Source organism: Astyanax mexicanus, chromosome 22 (genome assembly GCF_023375975.1).
Source record: "Astyanax mexicanus isolate ESR-SI-001 chromosome 22, AstMex3_surface, whole genome shotgun sequence".
NCBI lineage: Eukaryota > Metazoa > Chordata > Actinopteri > Characiformes > Acestrorhamphidae > Astyanax > Astyanax mexicanus.
The window spans coordinates 12,493,838-12,518,731 of record NC_064429.1 but is presented as its reverse complement, the minus strand read 5'-3'; the positions used below and the strand labels follow the sequence as shown (position 1 = coordinate 12,518,731).

General features: G+C 42.3%; 1 protein-coding gene across 3 annotated transcripts in view; it reads left to right on the top strand.

Moving 5' to 3' along the window:
* paip1 (poly(A) binding protein interacting protein 1) overlaps positions 1-24,894 on the top strand; it is a 67,420-nt gene that overhangs the window by 26,927 nt on the left and 15,599 nt on the right. Inside the window, exons 3-4 of one of the 3 annotated variants that reach the window (XM_049470714.1) lie at positions 6,169-6,329; positions 7,060-7,257. The exons of 1 other annotated variant lie outside the window; for it this stretch is intronic. In XM_049470714.1, coding sequence (XP_049326671.1) covers positions 6,169-6,329; positions 7,060-7,257 — 359 coding nt within the window. The remainder of the gene's footprint in view (positions 1-6,168; positions 6,330-7,059; positions 7,258-24,894) is intronic. One more of the 3 variants, XM_049470713.1, reaches the window with a different exon arrangement.

Sequence of the window (24,894 nt, the reverse complement as noted above, 5' to 3'; positions counted from 1 at the left end):
TCCGCAGAGCCAGAGTCCGGGCCAGGTTCGTGATCAGGTTCGATAGGCCCCGCCCCGCCGCCCACCGAGTCCAGCAGTTTAGGACGGTAAGGGGCCAACCGATCGCGGTGCACTATCATCCTGCGCCTGCCCCACCGGATCCTGTACACCACCTCCCCAAGCCTGGACAGCACCACGCACGGACCCACCCATGCCGACTGAAGCTTTGGGCACAGTCCCTTTTTACGTTGAGGGTTGTACAGCCAAACCCTCGCCCCCACAGATAAAGGCTCCCCAAAGCAGCGCGTATCATACGCGCGTTTCTGCTTCTGTCCGGCAGCAGACTGGTTCGAGCGCGCGAGCCCGTGCGCTAAATCCAGTGAGGACATAAGACGCGAAACGAAGGTGGGCGCGTCCGTAGCGTGCTCGCCCCCATCAGGAGGCGCCCCGAAAGCCAGAGCCACCGGCGTCCTCAGCTCGCGACCAAACATAAGCATGGCCGGCGTGAATCCTGTCGTCTCCTGCACGGCCGAGCGGCAGGCCAGCAGCACGACCGGCAGATGTTTGTCCCAGTCACGCTGGCCTTTGCTCGACACCATAGCCAACTGCGCCGCCAGCGTGCGGTTAAACCGCTCCACCAGCCCGTCACTCTGCGGATGAAGGGGCGTCGTCCTGGTTTTATGAATGCCCAAGATGCGGCAGACCTCCGCCATGACCTCCGACTCGAAGTTCCTCCCCTGGTCGCTATGCAGCTCCTCCGGAACCCCGAATCGGCAGAAGAACTCCCGCACCAGGACATCTGCAGTAGTGACCGCCCCTTGGTCCGGCACCGCGTAGGCCTCCGGCCACTTTGTAAAGTAATCCATCGCCACTAAGACATAGCGGTTCCCAGAGTCCGTCACCGGGAAGGGGCCCAACACATCCACAGCCACCCGCTCCATCGGGCCGCCGCACTGATAGGGGTGAAGTGGGGCGCGGGGCGCCCTCGCGGGGCCTTTCTTGGCGGCGCACACGTCACAGCAGTGCACAAAGAGCTCCACATCAGCCCTGCACCCAGGCCAATAGAAACGCTGTCTCAGGCGCTTCAGGGTTTTGGTAACGCCAAAGTGCCCAGCCCCAGGCGACCCATGGACTCCCCGTAGGACCGAATCCCTAAGCGCCCGCGGTATCACCACCCGAAACACACGCTGCCCGTTCGCCGGATCCTCCCAGGTATGACACAGCACGCCATCAGACAAGCTAAGGCTAGCCCAGTTGGAGCGTAGCGCTTTAGCGACCGGACCCAACGGCACCACCTCCTCCCACGACGGCGTGACATTCGCCTCGAGCGCGTGTACGGCCCACATTAAGTCGCGATCCGCCCGTTGCGCATCTCGTATCTGTTCCACGGACACCTGCGCCACCACTACACCGCCGGTCACATCCGCTGAGACTGCAGCGCAATGAGCAGTCTCAGCGGATTTCTCCTCCGCACGAGCGCAATGCTTACAGTCCAAGGCCACACACGGCCGGCGCGACAAAGCGTCCGCGTTACCATGGCTACGGCCCGGTCGGTGCACAACCTCGAAGCTAAACTCCTGGAGCCTAGATATCCAGCGCGCGAGCTGGCCCTCGGGCTCGCGGAAACGCATGAGCCACTGTAGCGAGGCGTGGTCGGTGCGCAGCAGAAATGGGACCCCATACACATACGGTCGGAAATGCTTAAGGCCCTCGACCACCGCGAGTAGCTCCCGGCGCGTCACGCAATAGTTACGCTCCGCCTTGTCCAGGCGACGACTATAGTATGCTATTACGCGCTCCGAGCCATCCTGGACCTGTGATAGGACCGCCCCGAGGCCACGGTCGCTCGCATCCGTATCCACAATGAAGCTCTCCGACATATTCGGATACGCTAGAACAGGAGCATTGCATAGACGGCTTTTTAGCTCCTCGAACGCTCGCTCCGCCTCGTCAGACCAACGGAATGTCACACCCGGTCTAGTTAAATTGTGAAGCGGCGCCGCCACGTCCGCGAACCCCCTGATAAACCGCCTGTAATACGACGCGAGCCCCACAAAACTACGAACCATTTTCGCGTTACGCGGGACAGGCCAGTCACGGACAGCCTCTGTCTTTTTAGGGTCGGTTTCCACACCAGCACCGCTCACTACATGGCCCAGAAAATTCACGCGCTGCCTCAGCAGGTTACACTTCGCCGGGTTGAGCTTCAGGTTAGCCGCCTGAATCGCGCCGAGCACCACCTCGAGGTGAGAGAGCGCGGAGTCGAAGTCGGTCCCGTGCGCCATGACGTCATCCAGGTAAACAACGCAGCACGAACGCGGGATCCCGCTTAACACACGCTCCATAAGACGCTCGAAAGTAGCCGGCGAGTTACACAACCCAAACGGGAGCACCGTGAAATGCCATAGAGCCGAGCCGAGCGAAAAAGCGGTTTTCTCCCTATCCCCTTCAGCTAGGGGCACCTGCCAATACCCGCTCCTCAAATCTAGCGAGCTGAACCAGGCTGAGCCCGATAGCTGATCTAGCGTATCGTCGATCCTGGGAAGCGGATAAGAGTCGAGCTTCGTGACGGCGTTAAGTCGGCGATAATCAACGCAAAAACGCCAGTTCCCGTCCTTCTTTTTTGCAAGGACCACCGGGGCCGACCACGGGCTGCTCGAAGGCTCAATAACGCCCGCACTCGCCATATCACGGACTAACTGCTCAGCCGCCACGCGTTTCGCAAATGCCAGACGGTGCGGTCTCAGCCTGATGGGCTGGGCGTCGCCTGTGTTTATAGAATGAAACGCGAGGCTAGTCCTAGTACACTCGCGCTCAGACACCGCGAAGCTAGCGCGAAAACGCTCAATCAGGTCACGTAAGCGCAGTTGTTGGGGCTCTGATAAGCCCACACAACTGCGCTCCAGCATCTCTTCTATCAGATCGGTAATTAACCCCGCATCTAACGGACCCTCGATCGTATCGTGCACCGAATCACACACATTGCCGCCCCCCGGTTCACTTACCCCGCACTCGTCGCATTTCTCTACGGGGAGTCCAGTCACCAGCACCGAGCCCCGTGCACAGTCAATAACGGCTCCAACGCGTGCGAGCAGGTCCTTGCCCAGAATGCACGGGTCGTTGATGTGCCCGACCCAGAACTCCTGCTGAAAGGGGCCCTTGCCAACATCAACAGTCAGCTCCGTTAATCCCAGGAGAGCGATAGGATCTCCGGTGGCCGAAGAGAGAGCGATGCGCCGGCTGCAGTCCACCCCAAACTCGCCTGCCACATCCCTCGCGAGCTCAGGCTTTATCAGCGAGACTGACGAGCCCGTGTCCACCAGCGCGTCCACCATCACTCCATTCAGCGTGCACTTCAGAAAATAGCCGCCGGGTCCGACAGCTCCGTGATCAGGTTCCGAGGGTAAGCCTAGCATCCCTGGGGCCACCGTAACCCTCACTTGGTGGTCCCGGCTCCGTTTCCCCGACCGGCCGCACTGCGCTCGCTTGTGGCCACGCCCCCCGCAATGCCAGCACTCCAGTTGTGCCTCAGGCCGGCTCCGCCTCCATCTCGGTGGATCATGGGCTCCGGGCGACGCCCCCCATGGTTCCGGATGGCTGGACAGGATGAGTTCGGACCGCTCAGCCACCTCCACCGCGGCCTCCAGGGTCTGTGGGTCGGCCAGTCTCACATGTTTGCGCAGCTCGCCTGGCTCTAGGGCGCGCAGGAAATTATCCAGCGCGAGACTTCTCTGAGCCGCTCGCGGGAATGCCGGATAAGCTTGGCGGGTTAGCAGAGCCATCTCAGATGCCAGCACGCCCAAAGTCTCTCCCCGCTGCCGGCGCCGGTCCGCCACTAGCATTTTGGCGGCCGCCTCGGAAGGTTGACGGCTGAAACGGGTTCTCAGCGCCCGCGTCAAGTCAGACAGCTCGCAGCGGCACTCCGCGGGGAGCTCGATCAGCACCCTCAGTGCGTCTCCCTTCAGCGCCAGACAGAGGTTGGCCGCCGTCTCAGCATCCGTCCAGCCCGCACGGCCCGCCACGATCTCCAGCTGAGCTTCGAAGGCCGTCCAGTCAGCGCTGCCGTCATAGCATGCCAGGCGGGGATGAGCCGTCAAGCTCGCCGTCAGCGCGCCGTCCATTCTGGGAGCCAGCGCCGCCGTCTCCACGCCATCCGCTCCGCGAGCCGGCGCTGACGTCATCGCGCCGTCCACTCCGTGAGCCGGTGCCGCCGTCCTCGCGCCATCCGTTCCGCGGGCTCGACCTTCGGACAGCCTGCTGGCGCCGTCAGGTCTGGGTCCGCTCCGCTGGTGAGTCTTGCCCCTCGTCCGCTGGTCCGCCGTTATCCTCTTCAGCCGTTCGATTTCCCCTGCCAGCATCTCCATATCATCCAGCAGGGCCGCTTCTGACACCAAATGTGGCGTGGAAGAGGAAGGAGGACCCGTGAGACTCATGACAAGTACTCAAAGCTCTTTTATTGAACTGGCTTGCCACTCGCTTACAGCCTTTAACAAGGCTAGGAGAGCGAAACCCAACTACACACAGACACACAGCACAGCCAGGGCACCAAAACCACTACTCATCTACTCTATGGTGAGTGCCCTGACTGGCGCTCATCTGCATGGCCCCTCCCCATAACCTAGGAAACGGGGGAGGGACCAACTATGTAGCCTGGAACACACAGCACACATAACACAACAGAACACGTGGGGCCACACACACACAGAACAGAAACAGGCCTAATGCAGCCACACACACACGCCCCAGAGCCGCCACAATATATATATATATATATATGCGCGTTTTTAGTGTTTGTGCTGTGTGTTTATATCTGGGTTATGCGGTGTCAAATTTAACTGACAGACTCAAACAGCTGCTCGGCTAAACTGGAGCAGCTGGGTTAGCTAAGCTAACTAGCTAGCTACACTAGAGACTCATTGTAGGATAAACATAATGTAATAAAATGTAAAATGTAGTTAACGAACTCTTATAAGGGTTTCCGCTCTGATGTGTTCTCTGGGTTACGCGGTGAACCTGAAATATCGTTTAAATATAATAATGTTGGTGTCAAAACATGGCTAACCGCTGCTAGCCTGCTAATTACTCAGCTAAATAGCAGCCAGGTTATATTACAGTCAGTCAGTTAGCTTATCTTAGCTTAGTCAGGGTAGCTAACGCTAGCTAGCTCTCTGAAGAGAACTGCAGTGCTCGACAGCAGTGGCATTAAAATATACTGATTTTAATTAATAATAATGTAATATAGTGTTTAAGGAAGGGTTCTCTTCAGCTGTGTTTATTGGGTTAAACTGACGAGGCAAATTAGTTGCACATTACTCAGGTAAACACATGCTAATGGCGTTAGCCAGGCTGTGAAATAGTTTGGCCTGCGGTGTGAAGCTTTATTTTCATAAACTGTTGTTTTAAACCAAGTATTATACAGTAACTTTAATGTCAAATACACTTTATCAAGAAGGGGTTTTCTTTTGTCTTTATTTAATTTATTTTCTACATTAATATTAAAACTAATATTAAAACTTAAAAACATTTTTTACCACTTGGGGGGAATTGAGGGTTCTCCACTAAGTCATTATTTTGACACGTTTTGTCATAATTATGAGATGCTAGGGCATAATGATGAGATTCTAAGTCATAATTGAGATGCTAAGTCATTTTATTGAAACACTAAGTCATAATTAAGAGATGCTAATTCATAATTGAGATGCTAAGACCTTATTTTGAGATAGAAAGTTATAATTATAAGATGCCAGGTCATTAGCCTCAGACTAAGATTTTGCTTAGACTGGGAATCTTGCAGGATCACAACAAGATTCTTTCTGAGATTATTTCCCTTTATGCTTCTGGTGGAGTTTACATATAATATATTTTACATATAAAGTTACAAATAATGTGAATATCAATATTGTGATTTATCAGAGACTCACAATTTGTGTCCCCATCAACAATTTATTTTTCTGCTACGCTGTTAGTTCTTGATGTTCTTTAATGTAGTACAGCTCAAGTAAAAAAGTCACAGGATAAAATACTTCAGCAAAGTACAGATAAACAAACTACTGTACAGTACATTACAGTAAATTACGTAATTACTGTCCCCCACTATGGGAGAGTTCTTTAGGAGTGTATTGATGGTTTCTCCAGGACATTGCCACAGTGTGGGGATCGTAATGTTTTATATTTGGGTTAATTTTGCAGACAGAAACTCATCTAAACCTTCAAACCCAGCTAACAGTAACAACGACAGCAGCAGCAGCACAGCAGCCTTAAAACCCCACAGTGCTGACCCGGTGGTGCAGAACTCCACACTGTCCGTTAGTGCACCCGAGTTCTTCCCCTCCACCTACGCTCCATACCAGGTGAGAGATCCAGCATTCATTACTGCTGAGAAAACTGTAATCTATTGTACCCATACTGCTCTGTAATTAATATACAGTTACAGTAGATACAGAATCACCAGCACCGTAAACTGTTGTACCCATACTGCTCTGTAATTAATCTACAGTTACAGTAGATACAGAATCACCAGCACTGTAATCTGTTGTACCCATACTGCTCTGTAATTAATCTACAGTTACAGTAGATACAGAATCACCAGCACTGTAATCTGTTGTACCCATACTGCTCTGTAATTAATCTACACTTACAGTAGATACAGAATCACCAGCACCGTAATCTGTTGAACCCGTACTGCTCTGTAATTAATCTACAGGTACAGTAGATACAGAATCAGCAGCACCGTAATCTGTTGTATCCGTACTGCTCTGTAATTATTCTACAGTTACAGTAGATACAGAATCACCAGCACTGTAATGTTGTATCCATACTGCTCTGTAATTAATCTACAGTTACAGTAGATACAGAATCACCAGCACTGTAATCTGTTGTACCCATACTGCTCTGTAATTAATCTACAGTTACAGTAGATACAGAATCACCAGCACTGTAATCGGTTGTATCCATACTGCTGCGTGATGCTCCTGCATTCGGCACAGCATCACTTATTGTTTTTATCTTTCCCGCGTTCTCTAAACACGACACTGATGTGTATGGATGTGTATAAAGCGTGTCTCCCCCGTGTCTCTGCAGGACGCCGTGTACGAGGACGGCGCTGATGGATATTACGCAGAACCGTCTCTGGCCGATCTGGTCCAGGAGTTCCTCAGCCACCTCAGCTCGTCTCCTGGATCGTTTGAGTTTGAGATTGAGTACATCACGGCCACGCTGAACAGCTGGGTCACCTCCGAGGAGACGCTGCACGAGCTGGTGGAGCTCATCTTCACTCAGGTACCATCAGCCTTCTGTATCCATGAAGCTGAGCTCTGATTGGTCATCCTGATGTTAATGCGTCTAGGACAGGGGTGTCAAACTCATTTTGGCCGAGGGCCACATTGGCATATTGGCTGTCCTCCGAGGGCCAGATGTAACTTATAAATGTAATAAAATGTAACCAAATGTAATATATGTAAATGAATGTAATTACTCCTTAATGTTAAATAACTCTCAATATATTATTTATTCAATCAAATATTACAGTTGCATGGAAAAAATGTTTGCTTGTTGCTCTATTAACATAAATCCTTTTAATTTGTCATGTCATGAAATCCAAAAACTCCATCAATCAAGAACCAAACTATTCAAGTGAATAGAAATGACATCAAGTTATATTAACTTTGAAATTATTAACTGAAATAAGGCTTAATAAATATAAAATCAAAAATTGTGAGCTGTTAAGAACATAGCATTTCCTCAGATTTAGCAGTTCCTCATCCAACCACTAGTGGGAGCTGCAGCAGCAGCACCACAAGTCCGCAGTCTTTACTGAGTCAGAGCTACAGCCCAGCCACGGGCTACAGGGCTCAGCTCAGCCAGTCTGGAGCGTTTTTAAAATTTTTAAGTTCTTCTGTGTATGAAATAAAGATTTTTGTAACCGAATAATACAGCTCTCTACAGTTCATCTTTCAGCCCAATCAGCTAACAGCAGCCGTTTAGAGCATGAGTCACTGCTGGGATTACATTATAAACAGGTCAGTTATCGCGCTGCTAACCTCAGGATGTTTATAACTACGGAGTTTAGTGGACACACCACGGCTGCAAGGTTAGACTGTTGAAGGATACTGAAGACTATTAAAGGCTATTGGAGGTTATTGAAAGGGTTATTGAGGGCAGAAATCAGTAAAGGCTGGTTAGATAAGTGATTCACGTCCTCGTACTTTGCTGCGGTGAAACTGCGACTAGCGCTGTCACAGTGATGTTTATTAACGTCATTAAAACAGATGTCAGGTATTGTCTTATAAATATTTACACAGAACTTATATCTCTCCTAAAAAGCGTTTATTTTGGTCAGTAACACTCTTCGTAACACAAAAGGCATACCGGTCTTTCGCCTTGAAGCACAGCCGTCCGTCTTGTTGAGAATTTAAAGGTTAAAACATTGTCTTATAATCATGGAAACTATCAATTAAGGGTTAAAACATTGTTGTCCTATAATCATACAAAATACTTAATGAAAAACCAATCAGTATAATCCATTAGTGATTTTAATAAGGTTTACTCAATATGTTAATCAATCAATATGTTACCTGTATTCAAAAGGGAATTATTTAGCACTTTGTAATCTTTATTCATGTTGGTGATCATATGTTAACGGACACAGTACTCTTTAGAATCATATAACAAATGTAGTTTATTTGAGTTTGCACAAGAATGTTTCACAACACATGTGTAGCCATCTGTGGTTAGTTAGACCTTGAGAGTGAGGGAGGTTGACCCGTCCCCTCAGACCAAAGATAAGGAAGGAACTTCTACTGAAATTATGTTGCCAGAACCAGGCGGGAGGACAATAGATTTATTATACTGAAGACGCAGGTGACAGGCAGGCATGGCGTCATGTCAAGATAGGACACAGTTTATGGGACCAGGGGGGGGCTGTTCAACCTTCTTCACTCACACCATAGTGGGATGATCTATATAATCTTGTGTATGTCTTTTTGTGTTAGAACATTCTCCTTGACTCTCTGAGCGGAGCATTGTTCCCGGAAGATCTTCTGAAATAAACTGTTAAATTTGCTGAAAACTTGGTATCCTGACTCCTCTTGACTTCTCTACTCATCTCAACCATTTAAAAGAATTCAGGGGGAACGCACTGGAAATGGCGCTGTAAAGGGTAGTGCGGATTTTCCCAACAATTTGGAGGCACCGCTGGGATGGTGAGATTTGGGCTAGAGAAAGTTGATTCGGACCGCGGAGAAAACTGACTGAACCACAAGTCCGGGATCCCCTTCAATAAAAGGTAAGCAGAGCCTGTTAAAATCAAAATCTGCTGATTGGCGTACTCTAAATTGTGGACAAACTGGTTCATTTTGGTCAACTCCAATCCAAATTTTTGAGGAGGATACTATAGATTATTTACATTGAATTGATAACAAATTGGATTACTGTATCAAATTGAGCTATTTCATATAGACATTATTGGGATCTAATTGACAACAAATTGGACTATTGTATCAAATTGAGTTATTGCACATATACATTATTTAGATCTGAATTGGACTATTGTATTAAATTGAGTTATTGTCTTTGATGTTTTCTGTTGGACGTTAGATATAATTGTGTCGGAGTGAGTTGTTGTATGTGATAGTTACTGCTATACATTGGGGATAATTGACAATAGACTGGGTTAATATATTGGGTGTTTTATGTTGTATGTTGCGTGCTTTAAGAAGCGTGAATGGGACCATATGTGGAAAAAGCCTTCATTAGCGTGTGAGTGTTAGTTTAAAATAAATGAGTAGCTTAAAAGTGTGAACGGGGGTCCTTAGGTATAATCGAAGGCGGACCGGGAGCGGTATCTCCCGGGTGGGCGGCGTCCCCACACATCACGGGTGTGGTAACCCCTCCTGGGCTGGACGCGGTCCCAGTTTAACTCGGTTTGGCGATTCCGCAGGAGTTGGTGGTACCTGGAATATCGAACTACTATAAGATTATAGTGGGACTTTGTGTGTGGCGCTTTGTCAGAGACAAGTAATTGGCCTGAATGGGAGTGTGACTGAGTATTGGGTGATTGAGACGAGCCGAGAGAGCTCGAGTGTGACTGGGTTGGCAATTACAGGTACTTGCTTCCGTCAGGGACGGCTAATTCTAGAAGTGGGCACGGCTCGGCCGGCTGGTTTTTCTTTAACACCAGGAGTACCTAGCGTTGTGATTTAAATACACACAAGAACTTTTTCAGTGCGCCTGAGGGAGTCTTGACACACACACAGTATTGCTGTACATTTGAGCAAAAAGAATCTGCGGATAAATAGGGGCGGTATCCCCGGGTGGGCGGCGACCCACTGCTTGTGTGCATTGCTTATTTGTGTCTTGTCTGGGGTAAAACAAACAAATAAAAGGGGGTATGTGTAGCAGTATAAACTATAAGTCTATGTGAAGTGAGTCTGTGGCAAATAAGTGTGAGAGAGTATGCGTGTGTATGTGTGCATCTTCCAGGGAGTAAGAATGTATTTAGCCTTGTGATTGTGTATGTGTGACTGATAAAATAACAAAAAGGGGCTACGCGAGCGTCTGTTACAGTGGTTAAAGGTGTGCATGTGAGGGGGAAAGTGTGCTGAGAGAGAGAGTAAGTTTGTCAGAGAGAGAGAGAGAAAGTAAGTTTTTCAGAGAGAGAGAGAGAAAGTAAGTTTTACAGAGAGAGAAAGAGAAAGTTTTTCAGAGAGAGAGAGAGAACGTGAATTTTTTTTGTTGGATCTGGGGGTTTGGAAACGTCTGTGTGATCGAAAAAGAGTGTGTGTGGCAGAGAGAAAGAGTGTGTGCGGTAGTCAACAAGAGTTTATGTGTACGTGACAGAGTGTGTAGGACAGGAGCCGTGAGCGAGTGCATGCGTATGGGTGTGTGTGTGATTGGGTGAGTGTACGAAGTCGTGTGTGAGAAGAAAATAGGAACGGACGAGTCCCACTGCAGGGGAGGAGTCCAAGGTGGAGTAGGTGGGTGGAGTTGGTCCAGCCCATTGATTTGGGTTTAGACTGGGAGGTTTGTTTTATTTGTAAATTAACGCTCGTGAGACATAATAGAAAATAGGGGATCAGTTCAGTAGGGAAATAGAGTAATACACAGTGAAAATAGGGAACAGAGGTGAACAGGGGGAAAAGGTTTTTATACAGGTGTCTTTGAGTAAGCAGATAGAGAATTTAATAAAGGGATTATGGGGTGGTTAGCAAAAAAAAAAAAAAAAAGAGGAGGCAGAATTTGGGACAAGAATTAGCTTAATTTTGGGGGAGCAAGGTATTGGACTATATCTTGTGGGCCCCAATCAAACAGTGACATATGCATCTATATTATATAAGCAAATCTAAAAAAAAAAAAAAAAAGACTGTGTGGCTGCTTCGGAATCGTTCATATTGCAGAAATACTAAGCCATTTGTGTAAGCCATTTTTGCAATGCTTTGTCAAATCTCAGCAGTAATTTTTTTTTCCCTGTATAGTTCACTATTAATTATATTATATTATAATAATATTGTACAGAAGATGTATGCTAGAAATCCCAAAATATACTATGCAATGCAGTGCTGTTGTGTCAGATGTCATCAGAGCAGGACAAATAAACATAGTTTATTGTTTGATTGTTTCATAATCAGTTCAGTAAATGGAAAATGCTACATAGTGAATAGTGAATAAGTTAATGAGTGAACCATTCCAAAAACAGCGTTTGTTTCTCTTCCTTCTCTCTTCCTATTCATGTCTTATTTACACTGATCTCAGTTCAGTCTTAGCTGAATGAGATCTATATAAGATAGATGTAATATCTAATTTCTCTAAGTTTTATGCATCTCCATCTATGCTGATATTTTGATCATCTTAAGAGCAAGAGTAGATTTCAGAAACCAGTGAGGAAAGACCTTATTTTTATTTTTATTATTATTTTTTTAAAAGAAACGCAGTGTTGCATCTATTTCAAGCTACAGGGAATTTGGTATCTGATAAGGGGACATAATCAAATGTATTAAAAAAATTGAGCTTTCTATTTTGCTTTCAATATGCTTTACTTTCTGCAATGAAGAACTTGCTTTACTTTCTGCAATGAAGAACTTGCTTTACTTTCTTTCTGTATAGTATTAAATTAGACTAGAAAGAGATCTGGAAAACAGCATAAATTTAGTTTTCATGCTTATACAATGCCACCTATAAAGCAAATGCATTCTGTAATTTTCTGGCTGCAGCATAAACAAAATCAGCTAAGCAATATAAAATTGTTTCATCTGCATAATGGTAAAGTTTGCGGTCTGAGAAGCAGAGCCAGCAATATAATTTATGTATATATTAAATAAAACTGGACCAAAACTTAACCTTGTGGTACACCTTTAAGGTACAAATGCCAAATCTAAATAATTATTCATTGACATGCACTGTTTTCTATCAGAGAGGGAGTTTTGGGTCCATTCCAGAGCAGTGTCATCAAAGCAAATAATTTAAGCTAAATTCAGTGGGAGAGAAAAGGTAATAATGATGGTAATAAATAAAATATGTATACAGTGATAATCTATAATAAACTATGGGTACTTGGTGCCTTGCACAGGCTTTCAAGGTCAACACCAGAGTGTGAGTTTATGACAGTATGACATACCTGGGTGTGCGCTCCCTAACTGTACCCTGCAAAAACACTACAGCACTGAATGTTCATAAAACAGTGCTGCTACGCTGTGTGTGGTTCAGTGTGATAGGCTGGTTAGCCGAAGACGGGTAAGATCCCAACGTACTACAACGGGACAACCTAAGGCAGGCACAGTCTCGATCTGACCACCACATGCATTTGAACAGAACAACATCTCTGAAGAGTTAGAGGAGGGGAAGCGCAGCTCAGGGGGAGAGTGAGTGGATGAATGAAGTGATGGGGTGTGTATCGGTGGAGGCCTGGGCAGGGTAGACCAGCCTAATGGACAGGGGACAGACAGAGGGTGGAGCAAATTTGTGTTAAGTTTTCTGAAACAGAAATTCTGTTTCAGAAAAAGGGGGAGATGTAAATTGATCACCATTATTACCACCATTATTCGCCCAGCCATTATTTTTAATTTTTTTTCTTGACCATTTTTTGACCAATCATTATTTTATAGATATAGAGCATTTTTTACCTTTTAACTTGTTTATTTTATTTTATTTTATTTTTTTTTTGACGTTTGGTTTTAAAACAACCTCTATGCAGATGAGCAATTACTTTCAGCAAAAAACAAAACAAAAACAACAACAAAAAGGAAAAGTCTTCACTTCTAAGACACACTCATTCCTAATTTGAAAATAAGAAATGTAGACACTTTAGAATGAGTGAGGCTTGATAAATCGTTTAAGGAAGTAGATGTATTGTTGATAATTGTGAAAAGCAGTCTGCTGTGCATTGCATATGCATAAATACATATTGAACATATTTATCAGTAAATGTAAAAGCATTGTTCAGATTTTATTTGCTATAATAATGTGGACAAAGCAAAGCATAAAATTGTTTATTTATATTGATAATATTATTATCTGTAATGGAAAGATTGATACAGAGAAAATAATCACTTTCCACTTATCCCAATTCTTAAAGCACTTAATAAAATCAACTAAAACTAGAAATCAAGTCTTCATAAAAAGCTTGGGAACTGAAAAAAGTCAGAAACATAATTTCTTAGTAAAATAGCACACCGCAGAAAATTAAAGTGACAGGTAAAATAATATAGCCACAAGCGGTGATTCTAAAGTCCAAGCAAAAGTAACCCAAGAAAGCCCAGTACATCAATATGGAACCATTCCTGACACAGAAGCCACATTATGTGTAGTTTGTTTGAGTTTAAAACTTTGGGCCCTGATATTGTATAAATCAGTGTGGAGATGAATGGGAGAATAGAGCAGCTGATCATTAAAACTTTGCATGGAGCTATATATAAAAAAAAAAATAAAAAAAACATGATTAGATGTATTTCCAAGTGTTTGTTTCTTATCTATTATCTATATAGTGTTACCAATACAATATGAGAAGCTTTCAGTGGTAGGTTTAACAGCAGGTGTGTTTAAAGCAGCAGCGCTGTGCTGTGAAGCAGTAAAATATGGTCTGTACAATGATGGAACTCCAGAGCTGGGTTGTTTTAGTGTCTGTTGCTGACCTTTAACTTTGGTAGTGTTTGTGAGAGTGGAAGTAGAAGTGTTTGAGTTTGTATATGTGTACTTGTGTGGGTGAACTTGTGTGTGTGTGTTTGTGTGTGTGCATGAGACATAGTGTGTGTCTAGTGGTAAACTAGGTGGTGAAAATTGGAAGTGTTTGTAAAAGCTAATTTGGCTATAAGAGATTAGTTATAGCCATGGGGAAGCAGTTACACTAAAAGGGAAAGGAATGTGAACAAAAGGAAGCTAAAAGCCAGTAATTAATGGTGCTGACAATTAAATGTATTAATTTAAAATTGAAAATGACTAAATGTTAGGGATTTAAAGCACTTTTGACAGTAAAAATCATGACAACTGAAGAAGGTAAGACAACAAAAATTGGGCTAAGATCTGTGCACAGACAAAATTTAAATATGAAATAGTTAACTTCCAAGGGGAAATTAGAGCTCAAGTTAAGTGTGATAAATGTATTTTAACCATGTATTTTAACTTGCAGGAAGGAGACACGGAGGACCCCTTAAAAGACTTCCAAAATGAATAGAGAACCTTAAACATGATTATAACGAATACAAAAGTCTCGTTTCAGATCTGTTTACACAGGGGGAGAAGGAGAACGTGGTGCAAGGGTGGGCCAGTCCGGACACAGAGTGAGGGTTCCTCCGTCATTGCGCACGAAAGGGGAACGAGCATGGCTGGATTGAGCCTTTCCAGGTGACTGAGAGAACAACGTACGCAGATCACCTGATAGGCGAGGGTTCGACAGCTGTGCAGCAACAGAGATCGCTCACAGAGCAGGCAGGAGGAGACGAGACAGCAGCAGCTGAAAAGTCTGACCCTGCAGCAGGAAGGAGGGGCAGCAGAACCCCCGCAGCACGGGCCTGGCCTGGCCACAGCAGAGAAAAGAGTTTCTCAGAGCGCAGCAGCACACAGCCTGGCTGTGACCGAGGAGAGAGGAAGTGAGGGAGTAACTCACTCAGCAACGTTTCGATTACGTCAAAGTACACTACATACAGAGACTCTTAAACACATCTCATTAAAGAACACACATAGTCTTATCACACACCAACTCATACTTTTCATTCACTGATATTGCAGACACCAAGAGCCAGAATAAAGCTCTTCGTGCGAATAGGGCTGAGGTAGTCTACCCTCAGAACCCTGAAGAAAGAAGAAAAAAAAGCAGACGAAAATATCGGATGGACACTTGTATTGTTTAATTTTTCATTGATTGGTGATTTTTGTGTTTCTTTTTCGAGGAGGGTTGATTTATTCTATTTTAGCGGAAAATCTATGCCTTAAATAAAGTGATAAAATCAGCAGGGGTCGAAAGGGGGTTCCGCTTGACCTAGTGACAAATAAATCAAATGTAGAGAGGGTTTAGCTTATTATTTAAAGTGAGTATTGTATTATTCAATCAATGCAGAAAGAGTGTGTTGACTAGAGGGAATAAAACGGTAGGAGCTGGGAGAGGTTATACTTAGCCTTAGCTGAGAAAAGGGACACACAGGAGGGATTTAGTTGATTATTCATGTTTATGTATTAAAGGCATTTTATATTTTTCCAACTTACATACAGCATTAAACTTAGTGGCACATTTGGGTATTAGAAACATTCCTTCCACAGGTTAGTCTTCGCTGGATTTGGTGAGTATCAACCATAGGGGCAATAATTATTTTCTAGCGCGGGGTAAATGGTCAACCTTACTTATTTTGGGAGTAATCACAGTAATTGTTGTAGGGGTTAAATTCACAATATGATCACTAGATAGCTAAGTAGTAATCCATTGGCCAAGCCTGCTCAGCCTGACAAATTGGGTACAAACGCATTTGTAGATTGGGGACCACATGGGAAAAATCAAATGACTACTAGAGACAGTACTATGGGGCAATAGAGTTAAAACTATATTAAGGGTAGTACAACCATTTTTCAAGTAGATATGTGTGATATAATCAATCACAGGAGCAAAATCAGGGCAAAGAGGGTATGATGTCTACCTGCGCACTGTCCGAAAGTTAAAGCAATTCTGTGGTGTACAAAGAGGGGATGGTATGGTCAGGGTCCATGCAGGAGTAGGTGTGACATCCTTGCATGTACGGGGGTAAGTTGGAACCTAGATCCAAGTTATACTGACCAGTGGAAAATAAGAGGGATAATGTTTGACGCTAGGAGCTAAATATAAATTGGCTGATCAAATTGCTGTAGCATTTGAAAACATTCACATTATCTCTGCAATATTTCCAGTTACTCCAAACAAAATATGGATAGAATTATTTTTGTGCTTTACAATGTGTTTTGATTAACTAACATCACTATACTGTAAAAATAAGTCACTACAACTTAAAATCATTAAGCAACTAATTTCCTGGCTTTTTAGGTTAGCAAAAGTTTAAGCCTCATTTGTTCTCTGAAATTACAAATTTAAGTTGGCCCAACAAGTCTTGAATTATTGAATCACCTCAACAGAGAGTTTATTATTCTTTTATCACTATCCAATATTGGCCAGTGGAAAACTCTGATCATGTCATTGTTGATGTCTCTTGCGGTGCTTGTGGGAATTTTGTAACATGTGGATGTTGTTGTGTACCATGTATTAGGGCGTTGATTGTCAGGCTGATCACTAACATGATTGAAGAGAAGCAGGACAGACCACCTCCATATGTTCTACCTTTGTTAGACTGTGCAGATGGTGGGGCAGAGTATCAGATGGAAAACATTGATTTTTAGGTGGGATTATCCCACCTAAACAGGGGGATTGTTGAGAATTTAAAGGTTAAAACATTGTCTTATAATCATGGAAACTATCAATTAAGGGTTAAAACATTGTTGTCCTATAATCATACAAAATACTTAATGAAAAACCAATCAGTATAATCCATTAGTGATTTTAATAAGGTTTACTCAATATGTTAATCAATCAATATGTTACCTGTATTCAAAAGGGAATTATTTAGCACTTTGTAATCTTTATTCATGTTGGTGATCATATGTTAACGGACACAGTACTCTTTAGAATCATATAACAAATGTAGTTTATTTGAGTTTGCACAAGAATGTTTCACAACACATGTGTAGCCATCTGTGGTTAGTTAGACCTTGAGAGTGAGGGAGGTTGACCCGTCCCCTCAGACCAAAGATAAGGAGGGAACTTCTACTGAAATTATGTTGCCAGAACCAGGCGGGAGGACAATAGATTTATTATACTGAAGACGCAGGTGACAGGCAGGCATGGCGTCATGTCAAGATAGGACACAGTTTATGGGACCAGGGGGGGGCTGTTCAACCTTCTTCACTCACACCATAGTGGGATGATCTATATAATCTTGTGTATGTCTTTTTGTGTTAGAACATTCTCCTTGACTCTCTGAGCGGAGCATTGTTCCCGGAAGATCTTCTGAAATAAACTGTTAAATTTGCTGAAAACTTGGTATCCTGACTCCTCTTGACTTCTCTACTCATCTCAACCATTTAAAAGAATTCAGGGGGAACGCACTGGAAATGGCGCTGTAAAGGGTAGTGCGGATTTTCCCAACAGTCTGCATCAACTTCTCTTTTTCTGGACATTATGGGATAAACATCTATATGTCTCAATTCCACCCGCGAAGTTACGCCTTCCCTCCGGCAGGGTTTCCACATCAATGACTACACTGCCGTGTAGTGGCAGAAAGCCGTAACTTTGCGGGTAATACAATCGACAAGCATTGTGGGAAATGTATTTTTTGGTCAAAGAACGCTTCTGACCTATTTATTATAGACACTAAGATCTTACAAGCTCTCGCGGGCCACATAAAAAGACGTGGCGGGCCACATTTGGCCCGCGGGCCTTGTGTTTGACACATGTGCTTTAGGGAGACGCAGCTGCAGTTCAGCCTCTTTCTGTCTGTCTGTGTCCGTCTGTCTGTGTCCGTCTGTCTGTGTCTGTCTGTCTGTGTCTGTCCGTCTGTCTGTCCGTCTGTCTGTCTGTGTCTCCAAATCCCCCCCCCCCCTCCGACCCTGATGGATAGAGCCGTATATACTATAGATTTAGGGATGTTTACATTCTTCATCTGTTTTTCTGATAATGAAATCTGATTTATTAATATATTGGTTAATTTTGTAGGACAAAGTTAACCCAGTGGTAATCAAAGCCTTAATTTAAATATTGCTTCACAATAAAATTAAATAAAACAGAAAAACGTAAAACCAGTAATATCTAAATAAAAACAGTTAAAAAGGAAAAGGTAAAGGTTTATTGAAATAATATTAAATACATAAAAAACATTAAATATTGAAATACAAACAAACAAACAAAGTCAATCAAATTAAAATATATATATAAGCAAAGAACAGAATGAAGCTAATCAAAAGCTAAGCTAAAAAAAGTTTTAGCTGTTTCCTTAAAGCTAGTAACACTGGATACCTGGTGAATATTAATTGGTTAAGAGTTCCATAATTGTGGAGCGTAAAAACAGAAAGCAGCTTTTTCTGCAACCAGTGTTTTTATGCTTAATTCTGGGAATATTCAGTAAAGCAGCTCTTAATGATCTTAATGCTCGATTTGGAACATATTTTTTAAGAAGTCTGAAATGTATGTAGAGGTGATATTATATTTACTCCTAACAGTACAGGAAGTTACAAACCTATATTTAAACCCAGACATGCAAAAAAATAAAAAATAAAAATAATAATAAAAAATACAGTGATATACCGTGAAACCGTCTGAATATAAAAAAAAAACATGATCTGAATTTTTTGCTCACACTGGTCAGCACTATACTGTATATAAAGAGAGCTTTAAACCAGTGAAATGAGAGTAATGTATCTTCCTCTATCTCTTTACTTCTGCATCTTTAAATGTGTTGCGTCAGGGCTGTTTGCTTTAGGGCTGCACAATATTGGAAAAAATACTTTTTTCTCCAATAAATTCAAATACACAGGAATTTTACCCAAATTTATTCAACTGTCAATAAATGATGCACTTTTATTAATAATGCACTTTGTGTACGGACAGTTGGAGTATTAGAAATTATATAATCTGTCTGCAGTAGATAAGCTCTGAACAATTAGAACTGTATGTGTGGTATGTATGTGTGTATATATGTGTGTGTGTATATATGTGTGTGTGTGTGTATATATATATATATATATATATATATATATATATATATATATATATATATATATATATATAGGGGAGGCAGTCTTGTGATTGTTGGGGCTACAATTGATTAATCTGATAATCATTATTTTTATTGGTTTGTTTGTGATTACGTGTGCCATGCCCTTCATCTCTGCTTCTGTTCTTTCTGTTCCTATAATTTCTCTATCGCTTCAAAACAAACAAACAGCTAAACATAGGATTTAACTGCTGTTTAAATGTCTAGAAGAAATTTAAAAGTAAAATATTTTGATATTGTATATTTCTGATGTGTTTGGACATTTGTGAGACACAGAGTGAGCTGAGTGTAAAGACTGAGTGAGTGAGCTCAAAACATTAACCAGTTTTAACACTTTAAAACTGTGAACAGATTTTTATCCAGTGATTTTTTATAATCGACATTGTGAATATTTTATTTTCCATTGTTCTCATATACAGCTCTGAAAAAAAAAAGTTTCTTTGATCACAAGCCATCAAACCACCAAACTGAACTACTTGAATATTTGCACCAGGAGTAAAGCAGCATAAAGTTATCCAAAAGCAGTGTGTAAGACTGTTCTTATTTGCTGTTTGTTATTTCAGACATTTTTCATTTTCTCACTGTTTCACTACTTGTTGTTGCACTGCTCTCTTCTTTTACAGATCTATATATCCTGATCTGTTTTCTCTGATCTGCATGGAAGAACGTTTATTTCTGCATTATTTTTTATATTTTTGTAAATAATTGTTTATATGTATATAGTAATACAGTGCTGCCACAGGTCCTACATGAGTGTAGGTATTTATATCCAGGACTGACATTAATTGGAGTTAAATTTTGTACTCTACAGTTTTTTAAAGAGTCCTTGTTTTTTTACTGTAACAGTTCTGATCTTTTGTAAAGTGAATCTGATATCTGATATTTTTAGGTCAATACCTGTTTTTTATGCTGAATGTATTGTACAGTAATGTAAAAACTGGGACTGTTTCACAAAGCAGGATCTCTCACACATCAATCAGGTCAAACAGTAGTGGAGTAGAGAATCTGCTGTGTGAAACGTCCCGAGACTTTTGTTTGAGATTTTATAAAAGAATGATGTTACAAAACACAAAATATATATATATATATTTGGATTAGATGTGTATCTGTGTGTTTATTCTACTCTGCTCTTATTATTATTATTATTATTATTATTATTATTATTATTATAAAATGCTGTGAACTATTGTAAAAGGCAGGTGGAAACAGTGTGTTAATATTTCCTGTGATTTCCTCACAGTGATGTTCCTGAGCTCAGATCAGTGTTAGTAGAGTGTAATCTGTTAGTTAGTATATTTGTTAGTTAATGAGTGGAATTATTAACACCCTGCTGATCCTCCAGAGCTTAATAAAACAGAAACTCATCAAAACTAGTCCTTAAATTTGAAAAAGGCTAAAAAATATGAGCGGTAGTTTGGGAGGGGCACTGGGTGATGTATGGGTTTAGGGGCGGGGCTGATTGAGCTGAGCAGCACCTCTGATAGTGGTGAGATGCAGATGATTGGACGTTAGCAGGGGGGCGGTATTATTGATTGACTGACTGATCTGCATATTGTGATGATGTGTCTGCGTATCAAAGTACAAGGAATTATCATCCTCACCTACAGCACATGAACCTGAGAGGAGCTGCAGAGGCAGAAATTACTGCAATAAAAGCAATAAAAGCGTTTTTAAAGATTAGAAAATGTTTATAACATTTTAAGCAGGTGGTTAAAATATCTTCAGAGAGACATTTCAGCTATTAATAAAAAAATATGGCTTAGGTTTAGTGCCGCTTTAATATCTCAGTTCAGTTTCAGAATTCTATATTTTACTGATTTGAGTTTCTTTAAAAATAATAATAAAATTGCACTCTCTTGACTATATAGTGCACTACCTAGAAAACCTAGAGCGCATCTCAATTCTGCACTGATTACTAATATTAGCTACTGTTTGAGTAAGTAGTGTGTAGTATTGATAAAAGTGAATAGAAATATAGAAATATAACGATACACAGGGTTCAAACGGTCATGAAAAACCTGGAAAAGTCAAGGAATTTGAACATAGCAATTTCCAGGCCTGGATAAGTTTGGGAAAAATAAAAATACCCAGAAAAATCATGAAAATTTTGTCTACAAATCTTTGTGTTTCAGTTTATCGATGGAGAAAATCTATTTTGAGCTACAAATATATCAGTTCAGATTTTATTTAGTAATTTAGCTCGAAACAATGGAGCTCTCAGGATCTGACACACATTTTATTATTACAGATTGTATCTCGACATTTTTATCACTGTCGTTTCAGGCCTACTATATTATATTAATTTTTATTATAGTTTTAGTTGATTTTTATGGTTGTAATGTCCATGTCAGCACTGATTTTTTATTTTATTTTATAGTCTTGAAAATTTGAAGTCATGGAAAAGTCAGTAAAAATCATAGATAGTTATTGGTTAAAAAGTGTTTGAACTCCTCATACACACTCATAACCGATCAGTGTTTGACTGGTTGTACTGGACACTATTATCCCACAATGCAATGTGAAACAGAAAAGGAAGAGCTACTCAGTCTGAAAAAGTATTATGAACAATTAAGGATAACGATGCAGCAGTTAATGATATAAAGAGCAAAATACTATCTATCTGTTGTTTTCTCAGGTTCACATATTTAACATTTTTTAATATATTATTTTATGATTAAATTAATTTAGTTCATAGTAGGGGTGGGCGATATGGCTCTTAAATAATATCACGATATTTCATGGTATTTTCACGATAAAGATACTTTTGGCGATATGACAAAACACTGAATTAGAAAACTTTTTTAGAATTTTGTTATTGCACGCAATATGATATGTCTAGTCTAACTGAGATATTAAAAATATATATATTTTATCAGATTTGTAACAATAGTCAATGATCCAGAATGTCATGATACTACTAATAATGCACTCCAAATATCTCCATATATCCAGGATTAAAGTAAAATAAATGATACTGGACAGATTTAATCTGTCTCTAGTAGATATATAATGAGAAATGAGAACAGTGTGAATTTTTCTTTTACTAAAAACCACAAAAAAAGTAGTACTCTAATGTGATAATTGAGATGGGTAAGTGTTATGGCACGATATTTCAGGGTATAATATCGTTCACAATATTTATAAAATTTGCCGATATTATCACTCATGATACGATATGGTACACCCCTAGTTCATAGTTTTTAATGTTTTAAAGTTTAAACTCTCAGCGATCATTTATATCCTCTGTTTTACTCTCTCTCTCTCAGCCCCGCTGAGCAGCAGAGAAACCAATCTGCCTGAAGTTTAGATATTTAAACTTCACATTTTACAGTCTAAATTCAGCTGATATTTCAGCTACTGGGACATATCCATCAGTAATTTAGCCAATAAAAACTAGTCATATTCATTTTTTTAGGTTAGCATGTTTATCAGTAGTGTCTTTATAAACTAAACGTGATTTATAACTGTATGTTCTATTATGTCACACTGTATTAATGTATGGGTTATAGAGATGCACTGTGTGAATGTTTATTTATTTAATATTTTTTACCTCATTTATTATTAGTGCCAAAAAGCATGATATCAAAAATTAAACTACCGTTAACTTTACTGTGATTCCTTATTTCCTGTTGAAGTGATTCCGATATTTGAGTGTATTCCTTCCCCTGTTTCCCCTCCTCAGTGCTGAATTTCTTTATTTATTTACATAACTCTTTATTTCTGCATTCATTTATTTATTTAAATAAACAATGTAAATAAAGTAACCCATATTTAACATTACTAATATATTTATTTGTTTATATAACGATTCTTCAGCGTTTCAATCACCATATTATATATAATCACCTTTTACTGAGTGATTTATTTTTATTTTGTCAGTTTTGGTTCTCCATACAGAATAATTCGCACCTGTAAATGAACACAGTTTCACACTGTGTAGATTGTGCAGTGTAAACGCGGCTCTCTCTGTCCACTTTCAGCTGCATTGTGATTGGCTGAGGCACCAGAGGGCGTGGCTTCGGCCTGCAGCATTACATAGATACCGCGTTCTCGTGCCTCCTGCTGCAGCGGTGTAACCGTGACGTCATAAGAACGGCAGGTAAGGCTGCAGCGTCACCATTTCGCACTGGCGCCGCGCCCTTGTCCCGCGATGACGTCATATCGTTAGATTCCTATAAATAGGACCCAGGCGCGGCGTTCCGTCACTCGCGATTTAGCGAAACCGATCAGAAGCAGCAGCAGCGCGATGGGAATCACATGGAGGAAACAGGCGAAGGTCCAGGACCAGCAGCAGAAGCGGCTCGCCATAGAGCTCGAGCTGCGGTTCTTGGACCTGCAGGAAGATTATCGGGCGCTGAAGGAGGATTTAAAGGAGCTCCATGCGCGGTTTAAGGACCCGGTGCGGCTGGTATTGGCGCTGATGCGGGACGTTAAAGACCTGGAGCTGGAGTTTGCCGATCTGGTGATGAAGGCTCGGGTCCTGCAGGAGAAGTCCGATATGCTGAAGCGGAAGTCCGAAGAGCGCAAGCGGAAATCAGAGCAGCTGGAGCAGGACTTCAGGCAGCTGGAGATAAAGCCTGAGGAGGACGAGATAGATCATGAGGAGGAGATACGGAAGTTTGCGGAGCTCCGGCGGAAGTCTGAGGACCTGTACCAGTTGATGTGTGAGGAGGATGAACTTACGCCTCAGCTGGAGCAGGAGAAGGACGAGAAAATGAAGCAGTTCATCCTCCTGGATAAATTATTCGATTGGCTGGAGATTAATTTTATGGAGCTCCAGGAGATATTTGAGCAGCTGGTGGGGAGGTTTAAGGAGCTCCTGCAGAAGCAAAATGAGCTCATGCTGAGGCATAAGGAGCTGGTGCAGGAGGCTGGGAAGCTCAAGCAGAAATCTAAGGAGCAGAAGAAGAAATATAAGATGTTAGTTCAGACATCTGAGAAGGAGGAGCTGAATTTTCAGAATCTCAAGCAAAAGGCTGAGATTCTGGATCTGAAGCTTGAGGTCCTGCAGCTGAAATATGCGGCACACAAGGAAAGCCGTAAGACTTTTAGGCGGGACCTCCAATCAGTCTCTGATGTAATATAACAACATCAACCACCTCCAACAATATGCACCAGCAAATAAATAAATACCCCCCCCCCCCCCCCCAAAACTAAAAAATCTAGAAAAAACATCCAAAAAAAAAAAAAACAGAATATAGCCGCAAGCGTCCATCAGCGGTGACCAAGCAAGACCATAACTCAACAGAGTATCATACTATATTGTTCACCAAACACCATGTGTGAACCTGACTCCCCAGGGCCCGAGTAGGGAGTAGGCCCATGTAAATCCTGATCTCAATATCCCACTGATATTGAGAGTGTACAGGGCCCAGAATTCGCTGCTACACCCCTGCCCTACACATCTGACAGAATTAAAACTAAGGTCTTCATGTTGCAAGCCCAATCAATCACTACCTCACTGTACCACTCTACACACAGGCTGTATTCGGAATGGAATACCACTATACTGCATACTGCACTAGTATGTACTGCATACTACACACTGCTCAGTATGTAGTATGCAGTACTACAACACTTTTGATTGTAGCACACAGGGTCGCTTGACACATCACAGTTAGTGCTCTGTAGTGCTCCAAAT